Source organism: Octodon degus, unplaced genomic scaffold (genome assembly GCF_000260255.1).
Source record: "Octodon degus isolate 3935 unplaced genomic scaffold, OctDeg1.0 scaffold00078, whole genome shotgun sequence".
NCBI classification, from domain to species: Eukaryota; Metazoa; Chordata; class Mammalia; order Rodentia; family Octodontidae; genus Octodon; species Octodon degus.
Genome location: NW_004524654.1, coordinates 12,156,020 through 12,167,715, shown reverse-complemented (window position 1 = coordinate 12,167,715; position 11,696 = coordinate 12,156,020). Strand labels below are relative to the sequence as shown.

General features: G+C 38.4%; 1 protein-coding gene and 1 pseudogene across 1 annotated transcript; one reads left to right on the top strand and one right to left on the bottom strand.

Annotated features, from left to right (window-relative positions):
* The first annotated feature begins 1,572 nt into the window (after positions 1 to 1,572).
* Positions 1,573 to 2,567, top strand: LOC101579188 (annotated as a pseudogene).
* Positions 2,568 to 5,649: 3,082 nt separating this feature from the next.
* Positions 5,650 to 6,840, bottom strand: LOC101588380 (WD repeat-containing protein 61). Its single transcript, XM_004636190.2, has one exon. It carries the CDS (start codon positions 6,752 to 6,754, stop codon positions 5,837 to 5,839), a length of 918 nt encoding a protein of 305 aa, XP_004636247.1. The 5' UTR covers positions 6,755 to 6,840; the 3' UTR covers positions 5,650 to 5,836.
* Positions 6,841 to 11,696: the final 4,856 nt, after the last annotated feature.

Below are 11,696 nucleotides of genomic sequence, written 5' to 3'. Positions count from 1 at the left end.
TTTTGTATATGCCAGCACTATTTGCCTTTTCTTCAAATAAAACTTAGGGTATCAATTTCAAATTGGGAATTTATTTGATATCAGTCACAGAAACACTTCTATCTGAAAGATATTATCTTTGAAATTGAATCGGCTTCAGGTGGAGAAACGATGAAAGAGATAAAACAACTGTTGAAGAAATGAAAGTCAATGTGTAAAGGGGATACAAATGAATGTCCATTTGTACTGTGTATTAAAAATGGTTAGGATAGATATATCATTGCATTCTCTTAATGAATAGAGGGATTTGTTCTAATGGTGTTGGTAAATAGGATATCATGTCCGCATCTTGTACAGCAATTAACCACTAGGAAGAATGTATGCAATGTGTTAATTATTGAAACTGCCCTACCAATTTGGTTTGAAACTGTCTCATTGTTATTTGTTTCTCAATAAAATTATGGAGAAAAAAAAAGAAAGTCAATGTGTAAAAAATTATCAAACAGAAGCAGCAAACAGTGAAGATGAGGAACTGGAAGGAACATTTTTCTTTGACAATTTGGAATAGTTTCATTTCAAGGCTGAAATGCTCAGTGCATTTGTTTAATAATATTTTCTTCCAAAATCAGTGTCTAAATAATTTCTTTCTAAAGGAGAAAAAACAGGAGCTAGAAATTATATTTTTAGCATTAAAAATACTTTCCTCTGAAATTCAAACCACGTGTTAATTGAAGGAAGTTGAAGTATTTCCTAAGGCCTAGGACTTTTCTTTGAATTACATGACTTATTTTTTTTTTTAATTTTCTTTTGCCTGTAGTCACAGAATTGTGAAATTAAGAAAGAAAATGATTACACCAAATCTAGCAAGAACTTTGTAAATGGAAAATAACAGTAGATTTGGGGATAGAATATTTTCAGTCATTATAAATTGTATCGTTTTATTATTCAGAAGATGGGTCACAATGATGTTTTACAAGAAGAGAAAGTGTAAACTATAGAATCACTCTGTAAGACCACACCTCCCACCTGCTTTTTGAGATGGCCCTTAACTTTGAAAATGGGACCCCAGCTGTGCCTTCTTAAAAAAGACAAAACATGGTATGATATTATTTTTTTAAATGTCAACTCAGTGGATATTGAAATCACATGATCATGACAATGAAAATTTTATCTTTGTTAAGTAGAGGATCTCTAGATGCAACGAAAACCTTTAATATTTTAATTGTTAAATTGAATTGCGTGGGGCTGGTGAGATGGCTCAGTGGTCTAAAGCACCTACTTAGAACAAGCTAAGCTAAGCAAAGCACAGGGACCGCGGTTCAATCCCTCAGCACCACATACCAGCCAGCCCCGCCCGCTGGTGGGCTGAGCTGGCCAAACACACACAAAATAAACAAATAAATAAATATTAAAAAAAATAAATTGAATTGCTTAACCATAATAGTATTTGATGCTCAGATCAAAATACATCGTTGAAAACTTGTAACTATTTTCTTTCTCATTTCTTCTCTTTATTTGCATAAGTTTCTGTTTGCATAGGTGTCTTTTGGTTGGTATAGCTAGAAAACATACCATTAAAGACTAATAGCCAGCATGTCCGCCGGGGCTCTGAGGAGTAGGAGCCGCTGGAAGGAAGAGAATTCACAGGCTGAGGAGGAGCTGAGGAGCTGGAAGAAGCTGCTCTCGGCAGCAGGAAGCGCAGATACAGGACACCCCCGCAAGATACAGTATACCCCTGCGAGATACAGGATACCCCCGCATGATACAGGATACCCCCGCCTTTGCCTTTGGTGCGGGGGTATCCTGTATCTCTCGTCCCACCGCACTTCCGACCCTTACTCACACGCAACCTCCTCAGCGTCTACTGGAAGGTTGGGCACGCGTTCTTTCAGGCTGAAGACAGGTTTGGGAAGCACAAGAAGAAGGCAGCAGCTGACTCAGGAGGAAAGAAAAGATCCAAGTACAGCCAGGTCTATACTGAGGGCTCGGTGGAGTTCCGGGATGAGCGCATGCACAGCCAAGCGTGCGGCCTTGCGCCTGCACAACACGCCCTTGGGCGCCCGCAGGCCCAGCCCCTTCTGCTGTGACCTGTGGAACCTCAAGTACTTGCACAGTTTTACTTGGTCTCATCTCAGTGAACACTTTGCCTTTGAGCGCCAGGCACGCACGCAGCGCCTGAGAGCCGAGGTTTCCCGAGCCAAACGCGAGACCGTCTTCTATCTTCGGAGTGGGGAGCAGGGACAAAGCCTCCTTGCTACTGATGGGGACCCTGCCCACCCAGACAGTTCCTGCACATTTGCCCTGGATCCCACAGAGCAGGAGCCCAGAAAGCAGTACGGCCAGGAGGGCGTGCACGGGCTCTCCTGGCTGCTGCTCAGGACCAGGCCCACTCCAACTGAGGGCTCCTTGCCAGGATCTTTGGAGCCCCACCACCATCAGAGAACACAGAAGCCATCAGTGGTAAAGGACTCCTGAGAGGCTGGAAGGCCCCTTCTATCTCCTGGCCTTGTCCTACTTCCTGTGTACCTTGCACTAGAGTCAGACTGACTTTGCAGGCAAACATTTTCTGTCAGACCAGGAGTCTTTGATGAGGACCCAGACATAGAAGTTTTGTGGGACTCCACTGTCCCTCTTGTTCATCTTTTGTAAGTGCCTGGCTGGGGCACTTTATTCATACTAGTGTGATTATGACTGCTGCAGATGCCTTTTTCATCTCTATGACTTTGGTTGCCTGTCTCTTGCCCAGTGGAATCCTCTAAAAATCTTGTGATCTGGTCCCAGGAGTGGCCTTTATTTCCAACTGGAGTGATAATGTACTAGCATTCTTATTCTCTTTACTGATTTCAGGTAAGGGCTGTAACAACATAGTTTTTATTTAGAAAACATTAACAGTTATAGGAGATAATGGGTTGGGATTGGGTTGCGAACCTTTCTCCAAATATATTTATGAAAAATAAAATACCTTTTATGTATGCTTTTTTGAAATTTCAAGGTGGAATGATTAGATTAATTGTAACTTCAGAAGTGCAGCACTGGGAGCAGTACTCAATAACCAAAAGGTGTTCAACCACTCAGCTACATCTCCAGGCCTTTTTGTTTATTTTGAGACAGGTCCTGCCAACTCGCCCAGACTGGGCACACACTTCAGATCCTTCTGCCACAGCCTTGCAAGTAGCTGGGGTTATAGTCATGCATCACTATTCTTGGCTTATTCAACATTTGTAAAGCCACTGTGTGAAGAAACTGCTGAGGTAGTGGGCATTGTGTGTGTGGGAGTAGTATGTGAGGATAAAGTGGGCCTTGGCAGTGTGCAGAGGGCTGCCAGTGTGGTCCTGGGTCATGAGGACAGTTCTGGGGTAGGCCAGTCTTCAAGATTTTCCTAGGTCATTCCTTAAAAGCAAACTAGGAAAATGACAGCAGAAAGTCTGAAAGATCCTGCTATATTCCCACAGTTGCATACAGTTCTTGATGGCTTAAGTATTGGGTTCAGAAAAGTGGGTAAAACCTAGAAGAGAAGTTGGAAATAAGTGCTGTTCAGCTACACTTTTAGGTCATGGCTTTCACAGCAGGCACACAAAACAGCCTTGTTTTCTTTAAAGAATCAGGGTAAGCCACTGAAAGAAACTGAGATCTCAGATATCACATTAAACTAAGAAATCATTACAACAGACTTCTTGAGGGCACTGGGAATCAAATTTAGGACCTCATACTTGCTAGACAGGTGCTGTTCAACCAAGCTATATTCCCAGCCCTAAACAAAGAAATTTATACAGTCTGAGATTAAAAGTGGTCATTTCTGGGTATAGTATATACCTGTAATCCCAGCACGTGGTAGGCTGAGGCAAGAGGATCTCCATAGGCTACATAGTTGGAGGATAGCCTGAACTAGACTTTGTCTCAAAACAAAGCAGTAATCATTATCTGAGCTGTTAATTTAAGGGAATTTGATTTTAATTATTTGGGTTTTACTTCTTTCTTTAGTTTTTCTTCTCAATGTAACTTATTCATGGTGTTTTTTTTTTTTGTTTGTTTGTTTGTTTTAATGGAAGTGAATTCATACACTTTGACTTTAAAATTCACAGCCAAATCTGTTATTTTAAAAATTCATTTGAAAGAGAAAAAAAATAAAGCATTTCAAAACAAAATGATCGGAAATTAGCAATGGATGTTACATTGTATGTTGTTATGTTCAATCCCAATTGTTCTTTCCTTTTGAGTAGTTTCTTTCCCTTTCACTATATCTGTTGTACCTTTTTGATTTTAAAAAAAAGAATATTAGTTTGGTATTATAATTTTTGCAGAACATTTTTTTAAATACTGCTGACAAATGAATTTATATTAGACATGTTTTCTTTTTATTGTGTCTCTCTCATGTTTTATCATTTCAATGCAGTTAAACCAGTAGCTCTGGTAATGATTGTGTAACTTGTCCTCTTTTCATGTCTTCACAACAACTTTGCATTTCAATAATATACTCAATATTTTAAATACTTGTAACTTTCTTGCCAATGACCACTTCTATATAGTAGGAAATATTTGAACATTTTAAATAATATACATTAAATATATATTTATAACTATTTGTGTATACAAATATAAATATATTAATGCATTTATAAAATATTTTATAATATAAATATATTAATATTCATATATGATTCTTATATTAAAATTCTTCTAATTATTATATTAATTCCAATTATTTAAAAATTAACTAAAGATTCTTAATTATTTACAATGATTCTTATTACAAAAGAAATAAAATATTTCTAGATTACTCTGAACTGTCTAAGACATTGAGTTATAAGGAAAATCTGGATACATTCACAATTTATGAATAATATTTCCAAAGGTAATTCAAACTTATAGATATTTGGAAGGTGTACTTTCTTCTCTAATAAATACTTTTTCAGAATGTAATCCATTGTATCATCTAAGAATTTTAGTCTCACCACTCTTTCTCTGAGATGATAAAAGACTTGGGTTGCTGCTCAGAGAAGTGCTCATCCATTCACCATTAGGAGAGAAAATGTCATCCAATTTACCAAAGGCCTTCACGTAGGGCAGAGAACTTGGCAAGGGTGCTAGGGAAGTATTCTGTCCCTAGCACAGCCTCACATGAAGTCAAGTTGCTCATGGTCGTACATACCACTGGACGTTGGAGAAGGTGGGCTGAGGGACCGAGAAGCCTCCATTCTCTGAGATTCACCATTATACCTCATCACCAAGCTCCTACCTGACAATTCCTATAACAGGAAGTGAATTAATACTGTCCTTTCTTTTATATTTTATATATATTCAGTAAATGACAATAGAATTGAATTTGATGTATTCAAGTCACGCTTGGGAAAACTGTTTAACTCTACAATTTTTCAATCTAAAAATTGAATATTGATTCATTTTCAAAACTGTAATAAGGAGTAAATGAATTTATCCATATTTGCATTTTAAAAATGCAATACAGATAGTCTTTTTATGCTGTATCACATAATGTTATCTTTTTTATAAGTTATTTTATTTTATTGTGAAGAGTAAAACCAAAAGCAAAAAAAGTAGAAAAAAGACAAAAACAAAGTAACATACAACAATGTATATGTTACAGATTTTCAAACCAGTAATAGCGAATTAACAATGAATGTTATATTATCTATTTTTTTTTTTTTGCAGGAAGAGTTCTTTATTAAGTATGAACCGCATTTCCATTAAAACAGGAACATCTTTATACTGTGTCTACAAAATTTGAGTCTCTGCTACAATACGTGCTCAAGTTCTTAATTTAAATGCACATAAAAGGGGAAGGAATATCCCATCAATCTGCACATCATCTCCACAGCATCTGCCTTGTAGGTGCTGATGTCTAAATTGGACAATCATAGACATGAATTTCCTGGTCGTCTCCAACAGACACAATTTTTGAGCCATTTCCATTGTATTTTACTCCCCAGACCTGATCCTGGTGATCAAAGAAGGTATGAACGCAGGTCCTTGTTCCAACATCCCACACTTTCACACTTTTGTCAGATGAACTGGAGACGAAGTGAGTGTCATCAGGACAGAAGGCGACGTTCAGCACCCAGGAGGCGTGGCCACTCAATGTGCCGGCCAGGTTGGCATGCTGTACATCGTAGATCTTGATGTAGCCATCATCTGATGCAGTGACGAGGAGCTGAGAGTCTGGAGAAAAGGTCAAGGAGCGGATGGGCATGGCGTGGCCTTCTAGCGTATGCAGAAGCTTTCCTGTTGCAATATCAAAAATGTTGATGATTCCATCTATGGCTCCACTGGCCAGGTACTTCCCGTCAGGACTATAAGCAATACTGAGAATGAACTTTCCTCTTGTGTCCAAAGAATATTCTTTTTTCCCACTTTCCACACCAAAGATGTTCACTTTTCCCACATGAGTTCCTGTGGCCAGATACTGGGAATCTGGAGAAAAGGCCAAAGTCCAGGCATCCACAGGTCCTGCATCTATAGACTTTATCTGTTTGCCATTTTCCAAGTCCCAGAGACGAATGTGGGCATCCAGAGAGCTGGATGCAGCAATGGGCAGTGTGTGGCTGATGTCTACAGACACCACCCCCAGCTGGTGGCCCTCCAGGCTCCACTGCAGGTCAAGCCTCTCATCAGACCATTTCCAGACCTTCACTAGGTCATCCAGGGATCCTGTGACCACCGTTTCAGAGTTTTCCTTCTTGTTTGTCCCCCAGGCAACTGACCAAATAGCATCATCATGGGCTTGCTCTTGTTTGAAGAGAATACTGTACTGGTTGGTCATGTCCTCAACCAAGAAGAGGGCCTAAAGGCCAGACAGCTCGCGGCGCTTCTGACGTCAGGCCAGAGCGACCGCGGCGCATAGAGATGCGCCAAAGCGCGGCGGACTTGGATAAGGGGCGGGGAGAGACCTATATTATCTATTTTTATCATCAAATCTGTTGCTCAAATTAGCAGATATACAAGTTTGGGAAAATAATTGAACATTGGCCCTTGCTTTCAAGAACTCTTAATTTTTTCCTTCTCTTTTTTGTTTTAATTAATAATTAATTAATTAATTTGTATGTTAGGGAAGGTTTTACAGGGTGTTCATGGTCTCACTACTAAATCAGACTTGTAGTGATCTGCCTGTTTACAGCCTCCCAAAAGCTAGGATTGCAGGTGTGCACCATCACACCCAGTCTCAATTGCCTCTCAATGCATCCCGGAGCTGGGCTGCCACAGCAGGCCTAGGGATCTAACCCTGTGCGCAGGCACTTTGATATTCTGAGCTATTTGGCTGGTCTTGTTTTAGTTTATTTTAAAGGGAGTATAATAATTGATAAGACATTAGGAATGGTACACATTTGGAAGACCAAGATAAGAGGCATTAAGCCATGGGTATTGCATTACACATTGCTGTCTTTGATGTAGTTGCTCAGATCGCAGATGTCAGCATAGAGTTAGTCAAGGTGAGAATTCTAAACATAAACTGTTATTTGCAGAGCAAACCTGATGGAAATGATGTGTACAATCATCTCAGCCATCCTGTATATATACTTGCCTGTTTTTCCTTCCTTCCTTTTTTCCTATCTTTTCTCCTTTCTCTCATCTTCATTGTTTAATCCTTAAGTTCAGTTTCATTCTGTTTTACTAATTTATTATACCTTTCAGGTTTTATCTATTCTTTCAGGTTCTTACACTAGGGAGACAATGTGATATTTACACATGTGGGTCTGATTTATTTCACTTATGAGTATAGCCTCTTAGTTGCATCCACTTACCTATAAAGGATAAATAAAAACCAAACTTCATGGGAAATATTGCAAAGAATGAACAACTGGAATCTCATCTTATTGACAAGTTTCTTCATGTCAAAAGAAATCACCAATAGAATGAAAAGACACTCCACAAATTGGGAAAAAATCTTAACCAACAATCACTCAGACAAAGAACTTCTATCTAAATTATATAAAGACTATCACTTACCTTAGACATAAAAGGGAACTGCTATTTTCCAACATCCATGGCTATTCTAAAATTTAAATCCCTAGAGATTGTCAAAAAAACAAGTTCACAGTTTTTACACAGAAATTTAGAAATTAAACCATATACAACATCGTAGCAGGACAATCCTACATTTTGTTTTTCTTGTCCCTTGTTTACTTTTATTATCATTTTCCCCCGACATTTACTTTAAAGAGTATATAAAAAAAAGAAAAGAAGAAAAAAGGGGCTGGGGAGATGGCTCAGTAGGTTAAGCACTTGACTGGCAAACACAAGGATCTGAGTTCAATCCCCAGTTCTGCCAAAAAAAAAAAAAAAAAAAAAAAAAAAAGGAGTATAGCAATAATTGATATGACACTAGAAGTGGTATACATTTAGAAGACCAAAATGACAGGTATTTTAAACATGGTTTTAGTATTTCACATTGCTATCCTCAATGTAGGTGCTCAGTTCACAGATATCAGCATCTAGAGGTAGTCACAGCATCTAGAGGACTGTACGCATTAACTGCTGTTTTCAAAAATCTGATGGAAATTCTTAGGACCACTGCCTTAACCATCTTGTTTATATAAATGTATGGTTTTGCCCCTACCATATTTCCTAACTCTTCTCCTTTCTCTCTCTTCTTTATTTAATCCTTAAGTTCTGGCTTTCCATTTAACTGTGTTATACCTTTCAATTTGTATTTCTTCTTCTTTTGAGTTCTTACACTAGGGAGACAATATAAGTTGGTCAAGCAATGTCAATGAATCATACAGATGGCTGATACTGACAAAAGATCCACAAGGTACAGTACCTGGTTTCAGGGTAAATCCTCAGGGGATTAGACTGACTTTGTGAGATAGCAAAAGTTACATTTTTAGTTATGTAGGTCTTGCTTTAATTTGGTCTTAACCATCCAGCAAAAAAGTGTAACCATGAGGTATAAAAAGTAAAGCCATATTAATATGCTGAGCTGTAAAAGACTCAAATCAGCAACTTCAGACAATTGCTAGTTGTGCTGAGAACTCACTACTATTATGGACTATTGGACTATAATGGGTTATTTTGCTGAATTCAGGTACCTACAGTCTTTGGTCTGGCATCAAATGTAAAGAGTTCCTTTAATGACTTCTCCAAATACAGCTTCTCTAACAACAATGGAACACCCATCTCTGACAAAACAAAAAAAGGGGGGATATAAATAAGGAACCATTTTGTTGTGAAAAAAATATGTATATGCAAGATAGGATAATATTTTTTTTTATTTATTATTTGAGAGAGAGAGAGAGAGAGAGAGAGAGAGAGAGAGAGAGAGAGAGAGTGGTGTGTGTGTGGCCAGCTCAGCCCACCAGGGGGCGGGGCCGGCTGGCATGTGGTGCTGGGGGATTGAACCGCGGTCCCTGATGCCTTGCCAAGCTTGTTCTAAGTAGGTGCTTTAGACCACTGAGCCATCTCTCCAGCCCGCAAGATAGGATAGATATACAGTTATTTTCTCTTAATTCATTAGAAGAAAGGTTTGTACTAATATTGCTTAGACAAAATACCATGTCTGCATCTTGTCCTCTGAGTAACTAATATGAAGACAACAATATCCAGTGTTTTAAATAATGTAACTATATGAGAATTTGTACTGTTATGTCATGTACCTTGGTAGTGTCCCAAATTTTCTGATCAAGAAGATTATAGGACGAAAGAGGAAAGTGATCGATGAGTGTGCCTAAGGAGAGTCACATGGAGAGAAAACATTCTCTCAGGCTTTCACAGAGAGCACACTGGCCAAGCAATGGTCGTGACTCATCCACATGGCTGACACTGACAATGGTTCTACAATCTGAGGATAAATCCTGAGGGGATTTCACTGACCTTATCAGACCCAAAAGCTACAACTCTTGTTGCATAGGTCCTGCTTTACCTTGGTCTTAACCATCCAGAAGAAAAGTATAAAAATGAAATATAAGAAGTAAAGCCATGCTGTTATGTTGAGCTGTAGGGGACTCAGGTCAACAATTTCTGACATTGCGAGTCAATCAGAAGACCCAATACTACTATGGGCTACTGGACTCTTTTAGAATATTTTGCTGAGTTTACACACCTATAAAATTCAAATAATGGAACTAAACCAAAAAAAGGGATACAGAAAGAATGTCCATTTTGTATCTGTGTATTCAAAGTGGTTAGGATAGATATATAGTTACATTCTCTTACTAAATAGAGGGATTTGTTCTAATGGTGTTTGTAAATAAGATATCATGTCCACACCTTGTACAGCAATTAACCACTAGGAAGAATGTACAGAATGTGTTAATTATTGAAACTGTCCTGCCAATTTGATTTGAAACTGTCTCATTGCTATTTGTTTCTCAATAAAATTATGAAAAAAAAGAAAATATAACATACCAAAACTGATTCAAAAAGAAATAAAATGACATCTTAAAAAATGAAATAAATAATGTAACTGTCCTACTAACCTGTTTAAAAACTGTTTCATTGCTATTTTACCTTTTTTCTCATTAAAATGAATAAAATAGAATAAAATAAAAATAAGTTAAAGAAGTACAAAAATTCAGCCCCAATATTTAAAGACCCAATCCAAAATTGGGCATGTGAAGTGCCAGCCAATCAGCTCAGCATTTTAAAGCACCTGCAATCAGGCTAGGGGCCAGGGGTTGAATGCCCAAAATTGCCATGCCAGCCCCTCCCCCAGGGTGTGCTGAGACAGCAATTGAGACTGGGTGTGGTGGCATGCACCTGTAATCCCAGCTCTTGGGAGGCTGTAAACAGGAGGATCACTATGAGTCTGATCTAGTAGTGAGACCCTAAACTCCCTGTAGGCCCTTCCCTAAAATACAAAAAACAAAACAAAACACCAAAATTGGGCATGTGAAAATACACACTTCTCAGAGAAAGAAATATAAATGGCAAATAAATACATGAAAAAACGTCCCACCACACTGGCCAGTTGAGAAATGCAAATTAAAACAACATTGGGATATCATCTCACCCCAGAAAGAATGGCTATCATAAAAAAATCAACTAATAACAAATGCTGGAGAGGCTGTGAGGTTACAGGAACACTTCTCCACTGCTGGTGGGAATGTAAGTTGGTACAACCACTATGAAAATCAGTATGGAGACTCCTCAAAAAAATTAGGACTGGAAATCTCATTCAATCCAGCTATTCCCCTTCTGGGTATTTTTCAAAAAGAATTCAAAACATCATACATAGTGATGTATGTGCACCCATGTTTATAGCAGCACAATTTTAATAGCCAAATCTCTAAAAGAACCAAAATGCCCATCTCTTGAGGAATGGATGAAAAAGAAGTGCTATTTTCATACAGTGGAGTAGTAGTTCTATAAAGAAAGACAGATAGGCCCAGCAAGAGCTCTGCTGACTTAAGTGCCTGTTTTGGTAAGTGCAGAGACCAGGGTTTTATCCCAAGTCCCGCGTGCCATACCAGCCCTTCCCCTGGGGTGTGCTAAGTCAGAGACCCAGTTCTGGCATGGTGGCACACACCTACACTCCTAGCACTGGGATGGCTGAAAACAGGAGGATTACTATGAGTCTGAGCTGCATAGTGAGACCCTGTACCAAATACATAAATGTAAATAAAAAAGGCTGATAAAGTTTTATGTATTATTAATTTCCTCTGCATTTCTTGGTCTTTTTTTAATCAGTGACATAGGGAACAGAGAGCCAATTTTAAATATTATTTTATAGATTCAGTGAGCTAATATGCAATTCAACCCTTGGCATA